Genomic DNA, 20,453 nt, shown 5'->3' with positions numbered 1-20,453 from the left:
TGGGGGGGGGGACAGTAAAATTCCTCAAATAACAATGAAAAGAAGAACTGGTAAGAGAAGTTGGTTTTTATTTTGGGGGGGGGGGGGGGGGGGGGAGAGAAAGAAAAAAAATGCAAGATTTGCTCTCTCGGCCTCATTGTTGGAGAAATCCTCTGAGAAGATTCTTCAAAAAATGGATTGGATAGGAAAAAGAAGGAAGAAAGGAAGGAAGACAGGCAGACAAGTTAGCAAACATGATGGTTTAAAAAAGGAGCAGAAAGAGTGAATTTACCTGCCAACAGGTCGGTTTTGGATGCCACCAAACTGCTGCATTTACCGTTTTACCAGCTTGCGTTACTGGGGGGAAAAGTTTAGGAAGGAATATTCTCAAGGACTTTTCATAAGCTCTCACTCTTGCCATCAGAAAGGGGAGAAGGGAAGTTTTTTCTCTGGATTGTTTGACTTTTTTGGCTCCTGAAAAGTTTTGCAAAGAACAGTAAGAGTATGAACTGTTAGAAGACATTTCCTACGCACAAAGTAGAATAGTTTACAAAACCACCTGAGAACCGCACATCAGTTTGAGACTTTAGTTTTAACAAACAAAACATTTCAACTGAAAAAACTGTAATACAAGGGGTTTTGAGATTTCTCTCAGCAGGCTAGTTAATATCTAATATCAGAACACTCCAAAAATTGCCCTCCAAGGTCAAGAAAGACAAAGAATATAACAAAGAAAAAGCAGCAAACACCTGGTTATAAATCCTGCAATGTTACATTTTAAAAGAATTCCTAGAACAGAGAAATTAAAAATGGGGAAAAAAAAGAAAAGGAAAAATAAAAAAAAGAAGAAAAAGACAGTAGCAACATTGGTTACCTGTCCGAGCACCTACAATTCCATAGAGAGAACAGGAGTGGTCGTGTCTCTCACACCAGCCATATAGCCCATAAACCTTCTCAAAAAGAGTGAGCCATGAGAAAGATACTGTACATACAGTTTACTTTCACAAAGTCTCTCTAGGCCCTCAAAACCCTATACATATTTTACTGACTGAAGCCCTTTACAAGGGGAGGGGAGGAGGATCGAAAAGAGTCACTGATGCCATGCATTTGATTTAAACGTCCTGTGCAACATTTGAAGTACCCTGTTTTTGCACCTGACATATACAGAAGTTCCAGAGGCATTTCTTGAGCAGATAATGCACTTAAAAGATATCACTGAGGCAGGGCAGGAGAAAGGCCATTGGAGGCTTGATCATTAACTCAGAACAAAAAGATGACCAGTTCATGCGTGTATGTAGTGCTGATCTTCCATCACGTTACAGATGAGGCATTGTAGCAATCCAGAGAAAGGTTTTATAAAAACACATTGGTGCAGTAAATACAAGGCTTAACAATATACAAAGCTATATAGATAACCTGACTTGACATAGTGATAGAAATAGTAAACACATGACCAGCTGAAGAAAAGTCTCCACATGCAAACAGAAAAAGAAAAAAAAACAGGTCAAACAAAAAACAGTTGCAAACAGCATAAGGATTTCCATCAGATTCAGTTGAAAAAACTTGTTTTTGCAAACCAAAATTTGTACTTGGTCTTCAAGTTATAAATTGATGTGCATTGACACTTTTAAAACTCAGTGTAGGCTGATTACCTGCCATTCCCAATATCAGCTTTCAAACCAGAATGTAATAGGTTGCAATAGTGCTTTTAAAATATTGGAGTATGACAAGTGTTCCTCAGAATATGGAAGCGAGGGGAGTACAGCCCATAGTGTTCATCTGGCTGTGTGGCTTAAATGTGACAGAGACAATCCCTGGCTGGGATGGGCTTGATTTTTTTTTAGTTGTGTATTACAGATAAAAATATGAAACCCATTTTTTCTTTCCCCGCTTATACATCTTGCTGACCCAAAGCAATGGGTAAGCAGGGGAGATGTACACCATAGAGGTTTGCCCATTTTTATCACTGGATCATCAGCAAAGCATTTGTAAGCAGTATCAACTGCTGTCTAAATGAGTATGTGTGAGGTTATTAACTCCGACTTTTCCCTTCTGAGCAATGTATGCACAATTTTTTCCAATCTTGCAGTATTAACACTAATCAGATATGAGCACCTCATCACAAGGGAGCTAGCTACCTGCTTGTGTTTTAGAATAAATCACATGTTTTACTAAGCAAACTTGTATAGCTTTAAAATGTGATTAGGAAATTCTTAAAGGTGAGAAGCAGGAAGAGATTCCCTACTGTTGTGGCATTTTCCTTCATGCCTACCCAGTGTGGGGACTCAAGCCCACCCAGGAAGTTTGGTTACGAGCATCTTCCTGCAAAAGCTCTACTTACTAACTAACTGTAGCAATAGTGCAGAGGCCTTTGAAGATTTCTGCCAGCTGACAGGAAGTCAGCTCTGCTCCTTTGCCCCACAGGTGTTCAGGATGCACTAATATAGGGTAGAAACTAAAGACTCAAATCAGGATGTCGAAGAGAACACAGGAAACTCCAAAAAAACAGCTCTTTGATAATTAGATGATGGGAGAAGGGACTCTGAGAAGACAGAGCTTACCAGATAGTTGTTTGGATTGGATGTAACCCATGTTGGGATATTTGTTCGGGTCATAAAGTGAAATCTTTTGTTTTCTTTTGTGATAACCTGTGCACCTGAAGGCTTGGGAATAAAGGCAGGGAAGACCCTGATTGCTGAAAACTTGTTGCTGAAACTTTTGTTGCTGAACCAGCTGGTCCAGTCCACCTGTTCACACCAACAGTCAACCTTTCACTTGATTTTAATAATAATATTTAATTCTACAAAAAAAGGTCATTTTTTTACATTCCATCTTAAAATAAAAAAGGAAAACCATACTGTACAAATAAGCATGATCAAACCTCCATGAAAGCAGGTTAATACTGTTCTGTTTATTGCCTCTTGAAGTCTCTCTGTGTAGCGTCCATGTAGTGTTTGTTTAAGGTCCCAGTGAAGGTGAAACAGCACAGCGGCAGAGAAGTGAGGAGGGGCCAGAGAGGTGGGAAGTGCAGAGCCTCAGAGGGTACCTGGGACATGCTCCTCCTTTAAAGTATCCAGATAACAGCAGCATTGCACGCGCATGACTCCCCCCTCAAACAAACCCTATTTTCACAAGATTGCCTTTGAGTTGTAAACGTCTTATGTTTTGTTCTTTAAAAAAACAAAACCAAAAAAGGCTTGTATTTATTTATATAATCTATAGTTTCAGTGCTTTATGAACCCAGAGGGAAGGAAGAGTAAGAAAGGGATGAGGAAGATGAGGACTTAAAAATGGACTCAGCATTGCTGTTTTGGTTCCTGCTTTTTCAAAACAGCTCAGACTGAATAAGAAATTGCGCAGCCAGGAGGAGTGAGGAAAATCAGGCAGCCTGGAAAGAAAATTAGGAGCTGAACAGCCCAAAAACCAAAGAGATAGAGCAAAGTGCACAGGCACACACATACGTGCACACACGCACGTGCACACGTGCAGACACCCACGCACACAGAAGGGTCTAGGAACCATTTAATCACTGCTTGTGTCCTTTGGTTATATTTTAATTCTGGCTGAACCTTATTATTATTATTATGTTTTAATTTGCTGCACAGTTTCCCAAACCCTAAGAACTGCATATTTCCCCCTGGATACAACTCTTTGGAATTCCATTAACATTGAAAATGAGATAGTTTCAACTTGGGAAGTGCAAGCCTAGTAATACTGGTATTGAGTGACCTTCAGTTTTATCCTAAAGAGTTTCTCGGTATTTTGGAGTTTTCAACTACCTTTTCCCTCCTCCATACTGTACCAGATTTCCCCCCTAAAATGACCAAAAAAAAGAATGATGTTCAGGCTTCAATTCTGTGTTCTGTTAACAAACAGTTTGCAGTGTTTTCACTTTGGCCACTGTTAAAGATGCAGGCATAGAGAAGGGAGTGTTGGATTAGCATGTATTAAAAAAAAAAAAAGGAACATTAACATAGCATCTCTCTCAAAAAGACTAAAACACTAACAAACACAAGTCAATGCACGTTTGTTTTAAACTAATGTAATTCTTTTTTTCACATTGGATTAAACATTATTTTGTACACCAAACATTACAGTGCTGTTTATCTCCTCCAATCATGCAAAAATAGTTAAAACATGCCACTTCTGCCATGAATAAAACGTGACCAATTCTCCTATACACCTTCTGCCAAAAAACAGGATTTAAGATGATAAAAAACACAAATATTAAAAATCCCCCTTCAAAAGCGTTATAAACAAATATGGACACAAAGCTGTCAGTTAATACTGAAATAGCAGAAGTCGCAGGTTTGCACTGAAAGCTCAAGTTTAACAAATACTTTGTCTTGCTTCATTGTTTCAGAACCAGATCCTACAAAGTCAAAATGGGTCTTTTTGTTTTTTTAAACAACAGCAGGAGCTCAGCACCTGTGAAGTATCAGGTCTTAAATCACCTCAACTTTCACAAGGTAAGAGGCACTCCACAACTGACAGAATCAAGATCTTAGAGACAACTGCACAATTTCACAGAAGTTTCTGGAGAGTTGTGAAACAGCTTTCCAAAACCAGAAGTGTGATTGTGCTACAGTGTTGCCCCTTGAATGCAGGTAGCAACAAGACTTGGGACCACAGCTGCATCCAATAAAATCCCTTTGTGGGCTGTGAACTACGCATCCCCAATTACAGGAATGAAACTGATGCCATGTTTTAAAGAATTAAAAAGGAAAAATAGCAACCACAGAATATGCACCTATGAAACCTTTTAAAAAAATCTCATTCCCATGACTGGTTCCCTCCCCATTCCTTTCATCTCCCTGAGCTTCTCCGATAAACAGCATTGCAAGTCGGTTTTAAAAAATTTACAAGAGATACGTTGGTCATGTATTTACACGTGGCATCACTCTACAAGGAGTTTGATCTCATTGGCTATTAGCTGGTTCATGTTGAACAGAGCCCCCGGGAGCTTGGTGAGCAACTCTCTCTCCGTGGTCTCAGGGTCGCTGTCGACAGAGCTGGAGCTAGCACTCATATTGTCGACAGCGGCGCTAGCTGGAGGGCCCAGCTCTGGCTCGCTAGTCTCGCTGGCCGTGGACACCACAGAGAGTAAGGACATACGCCGCGTCAAGCGACCGGGGGCAAGGAGAGAAGCGGCATAGTCCGCTATGATACCAGCTACATCTAGATTACAAGCCTTGTCAAAGGCAATGAAACCTACATTTGCATTGGCCTCGCAGACGTAGAATGAGCCGTCATCTTTCATCAGTAGGTCGATGCCACATACGTCCATCCCCAGGATGTTTGACACCTGGACTGCCAACTGCTTGCCTTGTTCACTCAGTGAGCACATCATCCCTACACCGCCTGGCAAAAGGTAAAAGAAGAGTCAATTCTCTAGCTGTGATCTGGTTAGATATCACCTGCTCAGCAGGATAGACATGGCTCTCATCTTGGAGAACATACAGAGGAAACCAGAATGTTGCAGGAAGGGTGTGGGTGACCCAGAAATGGACTACTTACTTCCCTTTCAGTAAGTAATGAACATGATATTGACTGGTATCATGAAGTGTTGAAAACATTGCCTTTCAAACAAGTCAAATTAATTTGTGACCATTTTTGGTCAGCACAGAGAACACACTGCACATCTTATTCTTTAAATAAGAGGGCTTGCACTTTTCTTAGCTAAAACAGGTACGTTTCTTTTTTGCTTATCATATATGGGGATCTGAAACAGTCCCACTCTGCTCAGTAAGTATGCCTGCTTGCTGCTTCTTTTAAAAACTTGGATCTTCCAGCAAAATCAGACTTAATATTCACATTAAGGCTAAGACTCCCCTTGCAGTTTCAACTGTATATAACCTTCATCCCTTCCTGACCTAAAATATTAAACAGCATTGCAGTTGAATGCTAAAACAGATTCCCTGGAGTGGTTGCAGGTCAGCAGCAAATGTGTAAGTGTACAAAAGCATGTGGCCTCAGTCTCTTTGCATATCCACTGACAACATCATTGTCAATAGTGCTGAGCCTCTGAAGCCCCCACTAGTTTTTAGTGACAACTGTGGGGGCTCTATCCCTTAAACAAAAAAAACAAAAAAAAAAACAAACAAACTATGAAGCTTTCTTCCTTGTTTCATCTTTCAAAACTGGGTCAAGTTCCCTAACACCTGGTACACTGAAAATTCCCAGGTTATTCAGAAACATACTTCTACTCTCCCAAAAACTTTTGTATAACTGTAGTTGTACTGTACACAAACAGGGAAAGGATAAAATGGGGCTCAGCCAGGTCTAACTCTCCCCCAAGTATGCCCCAGATCCAGAATTGCACAGGAGACACCCGCTTTGGGGGAAGTAGGAGCCAGGTGTTGTCCTTTTTCCTGTGTCACGTGTTTTTCAGGGGGGGAGGGAGGGGGGCAGGGAATACATGAAAATCAGCCAGAAACTGAAGCCAACACTGCAACTGCAACAACTGCAACAGTTCAAGAAGGACTGACAGTGAAGACTCCTGACTGCTTTCTTCTGTTTTCAGTCTTCACATTCTCTACCCTGTGCTAACTGGATGTTTCCTCCAACTCCTCCCATACCCTCCTTTCCTTTGTCTTCCCACCTAATTTATCTCCTTCTAACAGAAAATAATAAAACCGAAACAAGGATATTGTGGCACTAATGTAGTATCAGCTGTTATTCATAGATTGTAGGGGGCTGGAAGGGACATTATCACATAATTCACTCTGCTTGCTTCTTCTACCTACTTCCCCATCTCATCTGTCTTTCGCTTCAACTTTTCAGAAGTTCTGTGAAGCAGGTATCAGCATTTGTTCTGGGTTTAGCCAGTACAGTGGCTCCTCATTCTCATTCACCCCATATACACTACTGTAATAAACTTGATTAAAAAAAACCCGCAAATATTATTTAAATTGGGGTTGCCACTTATCTCCCATTGGGCTTCACAAACGCCGATCAAGGCCACAAACAATGGTATTCCTACCAAGTGAGCAGTTACTCTGCATCCTTCCATCTGTTGAGCAGCGGAGCATGGTGCCCACCACGCGACCTCCTACTACAATGACACGAACATCCTTGCCATGGGACTCCTCGACATATTTCTGGAACAGGTAGGGGGCATCATGACGGATCAAATGGCTCAGGTCTGCTAAATGGTGCTTATCTCGTGCCAGGAATACAGCTTTTCCTGTGTCAAAACAGAACATTGAAGGATGGAGATGAGCATTTAAAGCAGTGTAAGACCCATCAGAGCCATCTATACTGTTAATTCAATGCATGTAAAATCTCCAAACTGCCCAGCCTCAAGGCCCTGATATACTTTACATCCATTTACACATTCCCTGTAGAGACCAATGCAGGGGAGAGCAGGCAGGTGGAAAGGGGTCCCCAGAGCAGTGGGGGGACATGACCTTCCCATGGGGGTTAAGGGGACAAAGGGGCATGGCTTGGCCCCAACCTGGACCCATGGGGTTTGTGGGGGAAGGGTGTAGGGAGATGGGAGTTTGAGCCAGTCCAGCGGTGGGGGGAAGGGAGCATAGCCTGACCCCGCTGAGTGGTGGGGTGGGGTGGGGTGGGGCCCAGCCCCAATCCAGACATGTTGGGGGAAATGGGGACATAGCCCAGCCCCAGCCCAGCCCTGTGGAGGAAAAGGGAGTATAGTCCAGCCTCATGGGGAAGGGGCATGGCCTGGCTCCATGAGGGAGAGGGGGCAGGCCTGGCTCCAACCAGATGTGTGGGCCTTGGGGATTTTGCAGGGGAGGGGGAGAGTGGCCATATTAATGGCCACCACTCCCCCCAGCCAAAATTTCCCAACCCATAGCATGCCCTGTGGGCCAGATGAGATGGCTCTGCAGGCCACATTTGGCTCATGGGTTGGAGGTTGAGCGCCCCTGGTCTAGCTTCATCCTCTCTTAACCACACTTCAAATAGTTGAAGGCTGTTATTAAATCCCCACTCAGCCTTCTCTTTTCCAAACTAAGGGCCTTGTTGCACCTTGAACTCTGAGCTTCACAAATGTTGATGGGTGTTAGTGCTAGCTCGAGTTGGGAGCAGTCACACATTCAGGCCAGCAGGGGCATTTATACGCATACCTTTTTTTCCCTGCGACTAATCAAGTCTGCTCCACACATGAGCTGAAGTAAACTGTGCTGCGCTGCATGCAGATGTACAAGTGGTTAACTGTGTGTCAGCGTGCAGAAAATGGCGGCGGTGCGCTTTTGAACTAAAGCATCTCCAAGGTGTTTTAGTCCAAAAGCGCGCTGCTGCCATTTTCTCAGCACTCTTGTGCATTTCACCACTTATAAAACTGCAAGCGTTGCAGCACCAGGAGCTTCCACTGTGGTGCTTGCATGTGTAAAAATGCTCCAGGGGCCTGGAGGACTGAAAGATAAGAAACCCTCCCACATCCCCAACCCAGGCTTCCCGCCTGCCCCACCCCCCTGGGGCTCCTCCCTGCACCTCCCAGGTCCCCACCACGCTCCCAGGGCATTACTTACTTGTGGCTACCTGTGCAGTCTGTCCCAGAGGAGCAGGCAGGGAAGGGTTAATGTGCCTGTCCAGTGGCTGCTACTGCTCTTCTGGCCCAGATTGCAGATGGGAGTTTAACTCTGCAGGCAGTTTAACCCTTCCTTACCTGCTCCTCAAGGACACACAGAGTGGGCATCCACAAGGAAGTGGTTGGGAAGGTAAAGGCAGCAAGTGGGGAGGAGCAGTGGGCCATTCCAGGCCAGTATGGAAGGCACCTCACTATACAGTGAAGTGCGGCCTATAGTAGGCGACAGCTTAGTAAAACACAGGCTGCGTAGCACAGATCAGCGATAATCTTGCCTTGGAGTGGTGTCACTGAACCACATAACTTACAACTGTTGAAGGTGTTAATGTGCAGACAATCCAGGGGTTTAAAGAGCTCTAGGAGCTGCCCAAAATTTCCCTGTGACAAGGCCCTAAGTAAGACCATTTCCCTCAGCCTCTCCTCAGAAGTCATGTGCCCTAGTCCCAGAACCATTTTCACTGCCCTCCACTGGATTCTCTCCAATTTGTCCACATCCTTTCTGTAGTGGGGTGCCCAAAACTGGACACAATACTCCAGATGTGGCCTCACCAGTGCTGAACAGCGGAAAAGAATCACTTCCCAAAATCTTCTGGCACTATTCCTACTAATGCAGTCCAGTCTGCTGTTAGCTTTCTTGGGGCACACTGTTGGCTCCTATTCAGTTTACTGTTCACTGCAGTCCCCAGGTCCTTTTCTGCAAAGTTGCTTCTTAGCCAGTTGGTCCCCAGCCTGTACCGGTGCCTGGGTTTGTTCCGTCATAAGTGCAGGACTTTGCATTTGTCCTTATTGAACCTAATAAGATTTTTTGGCCCCATCCTCCGATTTGTCATGGTCTCTCTGAAGCCTAGCCTTATCCTCCAGCATATCTACTACTCCACCCAGCTTGATGTCATCTGGAAATTCTACTGTTCCAGGCCCTGGGGAGTTTCCATAGCTATGGTAATGCATCTCCAGCCAAATCTTTTTATTCCAGTCCCAAACACAACTCCACCAATGCACCATAGTACTAACATGCAGCATCTCTACTAATTCTAGTCCTAGGGTCCTTGTGGCAACCACTATTTCTCTTAAAATTTGTTTTCCAGTGTTGAAGTCTATTAAACACTCAGGAGCAAGAGGCTGGAATTATTTAGGCACAAACTGAAAGCAAGTTCTAGGGCCCCCCAAAACCTCCCCAGTTGTATACATGGCACCTGGGACAGTCAGTGACCACTGACCACCTTTTCCCCTCACCCATGTCCCCATACCCACCTCGGTGACCCCGCGTGTTTTTCACCACCATGGGGAACTCCAGAACCTCTGCCTCATCAATCATTTTGGCAAAATTCTCATGACCACCTGACAAGAAGAGAGCCAAAAAAAGTTACATGTAGTCAATTTGATGCTGCCAATTTGTGGATACATCTGCTTCATCCACACTCCACAGCCACACTTACAGGTTAGAAGCAGCAATACACACCAATGGTAAGAGAAACCAAGGTATAAGAAGGATTAGTGTTTCCCAGACCCTTATCCATGACAAGACTTTAATTCTTCCTTCACAAGGAAAATGTGTCATTTGGAGGTGCACTGATACATTAGTCCATATTGTATCAGCACCAGTAAAAGGAAAATTTACAATATCAGCAATCAGCCTTTTTTGGCTGATGTAGCCAATAATTTCAGCAATAAATGCCGTATGCACGTTGACATCCTCAGCATGCGTGTGGCCAGCCCAGTAGCTTGAAGACCAGCATTCAGCTGGTAAGTCTGTTGGGGAGAAAGGGGCGGGGAAAGATCAAGCCCCCATGGTGAGGAGTGGGGCTGGGGCAGGCGCTGCCCAGCCAGGCGGGGTGGGGCACAGGATGAAGCCCCAAGCAGCATTCTCACCGCTGTGTGCAACCCGTTGGAGGCATGTGGGGCATGTGCTTCTGGGATCTGTGCACAGGGCGAGGGCAGGCTGCCACTACAAGCTGGGGCCGGGGTTCAGGTCGAGCTTTTCCCAGAGGGGCAGCTGGGCCGAGGCTGCGCACAGAGCAGACTACAGTGGCGCTGGCAGAGGGGACTACAGGGGGGCTATGGCAAATTTTGGGGTGGCTGTAGCCTACCTCATAGCCCCCTTCCTAGTGCTGCTGCCACCTGCTCCAAGCACAGCCCCAGCCCAGCTCCCAAAATCCCAGCACCGCCCCCGGCTCCAGCCCCAGCCCCAGCCCCAGCCAGCAGTGGCAGCCCACCCTTGCCCCATGCACAAATCCCAGGAGTACACACCCCCTATTCCCCCACACAGTGGTGGGAACACCCCCCGCCTCCCTCCCCAGATGAGCTGCTCACGGCTCTGTCCAGCACCTCACCCCGCTGGCACAGCACCTACCCCTGCCCCACTGCCTCCCTCACTGCAGGGGCCTTGATCTGCTCCCCCACATGCCCCTTCCCTCCCCCTGCCCCCTCTCCACCTCAAAAGACTTACCAGCCAGATGCTGCTCTCCAAGCTGCCAGGCTACATATCAGCAATTGGATCAGTATCAGCCGATATGGCTCATTAATAACTGACCATCAGTACCGGCCCAAAACATCTTTATCAGTGCACCCCTAGTATTATTATCCTCTCTCACTTTCCCTCCGTAATATGCCACAGTCCGCCTTGGAACTCTCAATTGCTACCGATGAGACTCAATTCCACTCCCAAAATTGGAACGCTCCAACTTTATAAACTCTTTCATATTTTCTATTCCCTCCTGTTGACCAGTTTCCACCTGCCCCTAACTCCTCCCATCCCATCTGCTTGGAAGTAAAGCAACAGAGAGTTGCACTAGTCACAGTTCCATCCAAACTACTAGCAGGAAGGCAAGAAAAGATTCTGGACCCAGCAGAGTGCACATTCCACCTGCCCTTCCAGGTTGAAAGCAGCAACATGGACCTGGATTCTGCCTGGCATTATAAAGGTTTCCTCAGCCCAGCTCACCCATTGTTTAGAAGGCTGACCACAACGTGAGGAACAAAAATAATAGAGGGGCTCTCCTGTCTTCTCATCTGGCCCTGAGGGTGCATGCAGTACAGCAGAAAATGAGAGCCAGAAAGTAAGCAGCACCCTACCCTGCCTAGGATTTCACTCCTTGCAATAGAATATATGCGGCTTCGCATATCCTGCTTTTCTTGGCAAAGTCACCAGCTACCAGTCACCTAACAAGAGAGGGCCTAGAGTCCAATACCCGAGACGGACACTAATAGAAAGTGTAGGGAGAGTTGTGTAGGGTGGGAGATAGTTGTTGGTTATCCCATCATTCTTCGGATCTCTCTTTACCAAAGAAACAAACCCCTTCACTTCTCCAAAGGCTGAAGCAGCTGGTTCTCTAATGTGAAAAAGTCGTTTTTCAAGTGAATGGGTTTTGTTTCCATATTAGGTGACAAAACATGGGTAAGTCTCGACTCACGGGATGTTTTTCCTGCCATGCAGGCTTTGAATAACCGATCCTTTAACAAAGCCATCTTCACACAGAAGCAAAAACTCTACCATTTCTGTGGCAGAAAAGGAAAGCTGGAGAGATATCTTTCATTCTTGAATACACTATAGTTAAGGACACAGGAATTGCCATGCCAGATCAGATTAGTGGTCCATCTGATACAGTAACCTGATTTTCACAACAACCAGTCCCAGATACTTCAGAGGAAAGTGCACGAAATTCAGTTACTGAATAATTCTCCCAGAAGGAAAAAGCTCCTTTCCTATCCCCAGGCAACTGATGGTGATTAAGCACAAGAGTTTTAAACATTTTTAGTCTATGGAACATAGCTGTAGGTGCTCTCATTCATATCAATGTCTATTTTTTTTTTCAAAATACTATTAGATTCTTGACTTCAGCAATATGTTATGGTGTCTAATTCTACAAATTAAACATGGGTGTGATAGGGCAACTGCAGCCTCCCTGTGGGAGCAAAGCATGGGCTACAGAGGGATGCTTAAAGCGGGCAGTAGACAACACCCCCCAGGGAGAGGTAAGGGAGTGGACAGGAATGGGAGGGAATTTGGGAAGAGAAATGTTATCATTTATGGGTGTAGTGAATGGGGAATAAAAAGCAAGTCTGGGTTGGGGGAAGAAGGCAGGAAGAGAAAAAACACTCCACCAGGGGAGAAACGGGTGAGCTGGCAGGTGGGGTGGAGTCAGTGAATTATTTTGCATTTGAGAGTATTTGTGGGGAGAGAACTTGTTATACTACCGTATTTAAATATTTCACTCTGCTTTTATAAATTGGTATAAACCACACTGAGTCTTTTTTAGTAAGGACAAAATATAAACCTAATTCAACTAACCAACCAAACAATCTATGTACTGTGCAAAAGCAAGGCACAATTCTCTTTTAATCCAAGGAGCTCCAAGACCTTTACTTATCTCACTTTATTAGACCCCCAACTCAGACAAGAGGTGCGTGTCTGGGGGTGTACTGATTCACAATTTAAGTCAAAGGTCAGCAACCATTTAGGAGCTGCTGCTCCTCTAGCTGACACCACTTTCCCAAAACAGATGCAGACATCTTCTGCTGCAGAATTATGATCAACTTCCTTAGTTTTGCAGGCCAGATGACATCACTTGGTCTTGATCTGACCAGTGGGTCTTAGATCATCAACCACTGATTTAAGGGACTTGTCCATTGTTATAGCAAATTAGTGGCAAAGCTAGAAACAGACTCCAGGGCTGCGTCTGCACAAGTGCAGATGCTCGTTTCCCCAGGGACAAGAAGCAGCAGCACACCTTGTACTGCTGCTACTTGTCCCCAGGGAATCTGCGTGCCATGCACCCTCTGATGCATGACAGGTTACCCCAGGTGGGGTAAGAGAGGCTGGGGCCAGCAACTGTGCTGGCTCCAGTAGCCTTACCTGGGGTCCTGGGGAGCAGTGGCTACATTACTTCTACAGCTGGAAGCATGGCTCTGGCAGGCCAGGCTCTGGTTTTGGATGGTGCACGACACCCTGCTTTTTTTCTGCGTGGTTTTTATTGATCCCGGGAGTCAAAAACAACCCCTGCACTGAAAGGCAGCAGCGTAGGGAATGCCTGAATGTGTGGGCGTGGCGCTGCAGATGTGTTTGTGGCGCCACATACCACATGGCCATACTTGTCTGGATGTGGCCCAGAAGTCCTCATTCCCAATTTCCTGCTCTAGTCACTACACATTTCTCTCAGGCAGCTGTGCCATGCAATCCAGCCCTAAAGACTTCCAAAATTTACCTGACATCCCACTTGGTCTAACTACTATTTCTGGATACCATGTTGTCTATCTGACTTCGTGGGCTTACCATACGAGAAAGTGTCTGGGAGAGGCACACCATGACCAGCCAGCTCCTGGAAGGTCCAGAATTTGTTGACACAGTTGAGGATGGCTTGGGGCCGATTCATCAACCGACAACCCATCTTCTCCAGGTGGCGGAGAACTGTGATGTCACTGTCGCTCTGCACCCAGGGTGTTGGCACACGTACCACCACTACCTGTGGGTAAGCAGTAACAAGCTCCCCATTTACCCGGAGACCTGCAAAACAGAAGGAGAAAAAAGCCATTCTTATGAACTCCAAGGACTGAAAACAAAGAGGGAGAGAAGCCCAGCAATCATTAATAAGTGAGATGATACTGCTGATCCATCTTGTCTACTATGATAAAGAACAATACTTTGTTTAAATAGAACCCTACCCCCAAAAATGCACCTGGTGAATTGCACCATTTTGCAAGTAAGATCAAAAAAAAATCCTGCTCTTGCCTCTTAATATATTTAAAGCTAGAATTAGATAGAAAATATCTGTAGTAAACAATCCCAAACTATTTCCCAGGATAATGGATAAATATAAATTGGTACTTCACAATCTCTAAGAATTGAATAGCATGCATATCTGAAGGGATGGGTGGAAATTCAGGAGTACAAACAAGTTGCAGGAAAGAAAGAGTGACATGGCTGCTTTTGGAAAGTGTCAAATCTCATGAGGAAGGCTGGGCAGAGGAGGGCTGCAGGGAGTTAAGAGATATTTTTAGTGTTCACTTTCTCCACTTTGTCAGACTGAAGCAAAAACTTGTAGAAGCATAAACATCACACCATGATACAATTTAGAGGATCTCAACTACCATCAGCAGACTAGGAGTTAAAGGAAGGAAAGGAAGATGTGCAAAACAGTGACAGCAAATTTAAATTTCTGTGCCTGGTGGAAGCCAACTGGAACAATTTGGGTCTTGCCAAGGTGCATTAACTAACATTTTCCATATCAATAAGCTTATTTGCTTTCTGAATAAGAGTTTTGATCTACTCAATTCTCTGGTGTGCAACAGGTATAGTCAGCAGCTGTATGTGTTTTAATTTTGCATTCAATGAGCACTACAATTAATGTTTTTAGCTGGAGACAGGTTCTCTCTGCTGCCCTTCCTGTTTCCTCCCACCCAAGATACATTTCAGAGCTTGCCTTTTATAGAAAGTCACATGTACCCTACAACACAGAGAAATCTGCCCTCTCTACCTCCATAGATTTATGGAAAGGGCAGAAAGAGCTATTTCCAACGCACATCCTTTTTCCCAATCCACTCTCCCACAACTGGAGAGAAAATGAACACAAGGGGAAGGCTGTTCTGGCAGCTCATCTCATTAGCACCAAGCACTGCCGCATTGCAGCTGACATGACTGGCGTGTTTAAGCAAGCAGGCTTCAGACATGCACGCAAATTATTTTACAGCACTTTCTCAAGCAAGATTAAAAAACAGCGACTGCCAAAATACCCAAGCAGGATGTGAATACCTGGGAGAAGGCAAACATCCCCTTCAACCTGAAGAAGAACCTCAATTTGGCAAGTAAGAAGCACTCATTTTGTCAGAGTGATTCAACATTCAGATTCCTGGTTGGTCACACTTTTCCACACATAACCTCCACCCACTTTTCACCCTTCATGGTGCACAGTTGACAGCCCAGAGGTTGCAAGTTTGAGACTGCAGCAGCAGTGCTCACGATGCAGCGTTAGATTCAACAAATCGGCAAATTCCATTAAATACCTTGTCACAAGGACATAAAAAAGAAAAGGAAAGGACACTTACATTGTATACTGAGACACACAGAAGTTGTGCAAGTCTGTTAACCGGAGCCTCACAATAGCCATTACATGTTTACACTGGGCACTAAAATAATGCATATTTCCAATTAAAGAACTCTCTGAATCCATTTAGTCATTTCTCTTTAAAATGAAATCATACTGGACTCAGCAGTTTTTGGCTGTGAGAGTTTACAAAAAAGGAAACAGCAGTTTGAAGGAGACTGTATACCACCTCCAGCATTCCCCTAAATATTTGGACCAGATTTTATTACACTGGTATAAATTCAAGTCAGGCCACTGGCTCCCATCGGGTGACACTGGAATTACAGTGATGCGACCACAAGGATAATCTGGCCTTTGTTTTGGATTCAAGCATCTTCTCTGGTCTGGACACACTTCTCCCCAGAACAAAAAGCATTTTCTCTTCCCTCAGAGGAGACAGTTTAAAAACAAAGAGGAGAGAGGCACTCGAAATGTATAATTTGAGTCACCGCTACTGACGTGCGCCATAAAAATTAGCTGCAGTCTCCCAGCAACAGAGTGCTGCACAGAGAGGCAGCTCCATTAAGGTAAACAGGAGAGTCAGATTCTGCCATTTTGAAAAATAAGATTTAGCACTGGTCCCAAGATGCAGCCATTAGTAGTCAAGTTAGTGTCCAACATTGCCAAATACCTTGGTAAAGTGATAGTTATATATCCAATCATTAGGCTGCGCTGCATGCACTAATATTCAACTTGTTAACCTATACATCAAATTATCTTTCCAAATAAATGATATGTGTATACAAAAAAATAAACTGAGATGTACATCAGAGCTGTAATAGGTGAAAGAATTGCTCAAGAGTTTAAGGGAATGCATACCCAGCATCTTTTCTTTAGGGCAGTGGTTTTCAAACTTTTTTTTCATCTGTGGACCCTAATAAATTCTGAATGGAGGTGTGGACCCCTTTGGAAATTTCGAATGGAGGTGCAGACTCCTTTGAATTGTAAGTGTAGGTATTCACATGACTCTGATCAATCAAAAGCATCTTTCATGGACCTCTGTCGCAGAGCTCTTAGGTGCCCTGCTCCTATTAAGGGTGAAAACTGCTAGGGGAAGAGTCCTAGCAGGGAGTAATAAGCACAGCTGTTGGTTGCCAGGGCAACCAGAGGTCAGCTGACCAGAAGGGGCAGGGCCTGGCTCCCATATAAAGCCCAGGGGCTGAGGCCATGCTGGCAGTTCCCTGCCAGCAGCCAGGGAGGAAGGTGCTCTCCCTGAGCAAAGCTGAGAGGAGAGACCTGACCACAGGTACAGCCTGAGCCGGGTAAAGGATGGAGCATCCATGGAGGTTTTGAGGAATTATGTTTTAGCCGGGTGGCTTTAATTTGTGTTACAGCCCAGGGGCTTGTGTTTTTGTTGCTGCTTAAATACTGGTGGTTTGGGCGAGGCTATTAGGGGTTGGAGGAGGCCTCATAGGGGGCACACAGCTGTGTGGGGACCCCAGTGCCTGCGAGGGCACAGCATTCGGGGTGCACTGACCCCAGCCCCAGAAAGGGTGGCACTCTGGGAAGCCCCAGGAGAGGGGACAGAGCAAGACAGGGTCATGCAGGGCCTAGAGAGGGAAAAAGGGGGCCAGATTATAACAAGGCCCAGACCAAACGGAGTAAATTCCATCGGCGAGGTGTGGGCTGCTGTGTAGGGGAGGAAATGGAGCCGCAGATAGCGCCCCCTGGCATCGGGACAGTAAAAAGGGCAGGCTCATGCTAATTAACATCAATTAACCAATTAACAGCAAGGCATGGCAGGAGAGAAGACAGGTGGTTGCCCCAGGAACAGGTGTGCGGGCCACATTTAGATCGGACCAGAGCGGATATCTGTTACAACCCCTTAAACATCCACAGGGGTATTAGTATCATTGTGATCCCAGGACAGTAACACTGAAGTAAGTGTCTTGCAAAGCTACTCAGTGGCCTGGCAGTTGAGCTTTTAGCAGGCAGATGTCCAACATCAGACAAAAACACCTAAATAACATCTGGCCACCTTGCTGGCAGCCTCAAAGGAGACCCGGAACAGAACAGGTAAACAAGAGCGTCTAAATTGGTTAAGTTAGGGGAAGAAGGAAGCTCTTGGATACTTTCTGTATATCGCTGATACTCGTTTGCAGCCTTTTACCAATAACATTCACATTAAATAGTGGACAAAAAGCTTCCTGCATATGTAATTATAAAACACTTTAGGATTTTGGGACATGAGGCAGCGTAAAACTAAAGGCTCGAATAACAATGGAAACAACAAAATACTTTCATTTAGATGGACCTTTCCACCCAAAAATGCCAACATACTTTTGCTCTCCTTGGCAAGACAGAACTCTCCAGAATAGAAGATGGTAAGTCTTTAACTCTACGCAATAATTTAGGACAGGAATCCTAAATTTAGCACTTAATCTAGACTAAAAACTGGGAGGAAGTTTAGAAATACAAACTGTAATTACTTGAGATGGAATTTGATTAGGACATGCTGTACTTTGGCGGGGGGAGCGGGTGAGCAACCCAGCCTCAGCTTTCACTCTCATACAAAAGTTAGTCCATCAAACAGCACCATAAAACCGATGAAGACCGACACCAGCACTATGCTATCAAATAGCCAACAGGGCAGAACCCAATTTAGATGCAGATAAATTCACAGCAATTTTAGGAAGATGCAAACTCTTCCTAGAAAAGAAAATATCTTTTCCCCCGCTTCATGACAAGAATTCATCCTATAACCACCTTTTCTACTTTTAAGACATGACATGTTGAAGGAAGGAGGAGGATCCCTTCTAGGCAAGATGCTTCAGTGTTTAAATATTTAAACTTCAGGCTCCCCTCCCTTTCTTCTTAACCTAACAATTCATCTTAGAGTTTCAGCTGCACAGTTTGAATTCTCTCTTGCTTGTGAAGTTGCAAGGCCACGAATGCAGATGGATTTGGCCAATGAAGGAAATGACATTGGCTAAAATGGATTAAGCTATTTCAAACTGTGTCCAGGTCTAATCTTAATTTATGCAAAGACATTTTGACAGCTCCTAATATTCAACTCTTCTTCCTTCAAATCCTTTAGAAACTGAGCAAGAATCACTTAACCAGCAGAACAGCTGCTACACAGCAACACAGCCCTCTTCCTGTCTTAAACTACTGTGAACTGTTCAACTGAAAATGACACCTGGAAGAAAAATTTAACGGAAACAAAAAAAAACTATTCAGGAAGTAGTTGTAATACCTCCGTGACTTGCAAATAACATCAAAAGATTTTATATCTACAAGTTTCTCATTCCATCGTAACAAATACCATTTATAACAAAAACTTTTCATTTATCAGTGTCAAATAATTTCATAAAAACAGGTTAAATATTATCTCCCTCACATCACAATTGGGAAAACAAGGCTTGCCAGGATCTCACAGTCTGAGACTCAGGAATCAAACGGATTCCAAATGCAGTACTTCACCATTAGAACCACAGCTGTCTCCTTGTATCAGTGAAAACCAATCTTTCTAGCAGTCATGGCACATATTAGCCCCACACCCTCCCTGAGTGGCACTACCATTCCCTTCCCCCTGCCCAATATGCTGCTGTATTTTCTACTTCCTGCCCCATATGCTGTTGTGGTACTTAACCCCTCCCAGATCTGCCTCATGCTACAAACAGAAGCTGCCCATGCCACTTCTGGCATGTGTACTGCAAGTTGCCAGCCTCCTCCCTTGTGTAATGGTACGATATAAAATTAAACATTTGTAATATGAATGAAACATGGAACAGCAGGAGGAATCAGGGGGCCGTCTGCAGAGCTGCACTGACTGTTAATATGGACTACAACTTCTAGAAACCCCCAGGGGCTAGGGGGCAAGGCAAAAAGGAAGAGGAAGCTTGACGATGGAGTAAGGGGAACAGCGAGCATCTTGCACATGGAAGCCGGTCACCCCGACAGAAGAGTGCACAGCGGAGCTGGAGATCTCACTGGCTCTTTCAGCCAGGACTGTGAACTGAAGGAGCTGGACTTGCACAGAGGGCAGCTGCAGGCTGCTGTTTGAGCACTCTAGGGACTTGAGGCTTGTTTGGGGACACCTCCAGGGGTGTGGGGGAGAAATTAAGATACTAAGTGTCCATTACCAGTGTTAATATTTCTTTACCTTCTACCTGTTCCCTCTCTTTGGCTTGTGACCCCAACCCCTATGATTGTCTGTGTAAAAGAGAGAACTCACCCTTGCTTCATGTGCCAGTTTCTGAGCTGCAGGGTGGGCAAAAATTGGTGGTAGTGGTGGGATTCTGAAGGGGGCTATCCCACAAGTGAAGCAAATGGGGATTGGTGGTCACAGACCATAAGGCACACGGCAAACTGCTGCAGTGAGTGTATAGATTTTATTTCTTGTATGAGTATTTGATCAGGAAAAATATGAGTACCATGGAGGAGGGAGTAACCCCTAGTGCAAAGCGGGTAACCCATGACTGAACAATTATTTTGGGCAGAGGGCCACTTACTGAGATTTGGCAAGTCGTCGAAGTACTCCTTTCAGCAAGGGGTTTGGCCATTTCGGAACCAGGAAATTACCAAATTATATTCTAAAAAGTGAACATCTACAACATTCATTTGTGTAGTGTACACAGAGGCGATTGTATATAATCACTTAAAATGGAGTCTTACTCTTGCATATTGTAGGGGGTTGGGAAGGGGTATAGGTTTGTGGGGGGTTGAGGGTGTGTGGGGAGGTAGATAGGGTGGGGTGGGGTGAGGGAGCATGTGGGTGTGTATGATATATGGGGTGTGAGTGGTACGGGGTCTGTGAGGGGGTGAGAGTGTGGGGGGTCTGTGTGTATAGCAGTGAGCGGGGGTGTGGGTGCATGTGTCTGATAGGATGTGCATGTGGAACTTAC

General features: G+C 45.0%; 1 protein-coding gene across 2 annotated transcripts in view; it reads right to left on the bottom strand.

Annotated features, from left to right (window-relative positions):
* Positions 1 to 459: 459 nt before the first annotated feature.
* The window catches only part of RIMKLB (ribosomal modification protein rimK like family member B), a 75,847-nt gene continuing 55,853 nt past the window's right edge, over positions 460 to 20,453 (bottom strand). Inside the window, exons 3-6 of one of the 2 annotated variants that reach the window (XM_006032625.3) lie at positions 13,800 to 14,030; positions 9,782 to 9,868; positions 6,962 to 7,165; positions 460 to 5,340 (exon numbers count right to left, since the gene is read on the bottom strand). In XM_006032625.3, coding sequence (XP_006032687.1) covers positions 4,877 to 5,340; positions 6,962 to 7,165; positions 9,782 to 9,868; positions 13,800 to 14,030 — 986 coding nt within the window. In that variant the 3' untranslated portion in view covers positions 460 to 4,876. The remainder of the gene's footprint in view (positions 5,341 to 6,961; positions 7,166 to 9,781; positions 9,869 to 13,799; positions 14,031 to 20,453) is intronic. The other variant, XM_025214391.1, reaches the window with a different exon arrangement.

Source organism: Alligator sinensis, unplaced genomic scaffold (assembly GCF_000455745.1).
Source record: "Alligator sinensis unplaced genomic scaffold, ASM45574v1 scaffold1129_1, whole genome shotgun sequence".
NCBI lineage: Eukaryota > Metazoa > Chordata > Crocodylia > Alligatoridae > Alligator > Alligator sinensis.
The sequence above is the reverse complement of the archived record's forward strand: the minus strand, read 5'-3'. Positions and strand labels throughout refer to the sequence as shown.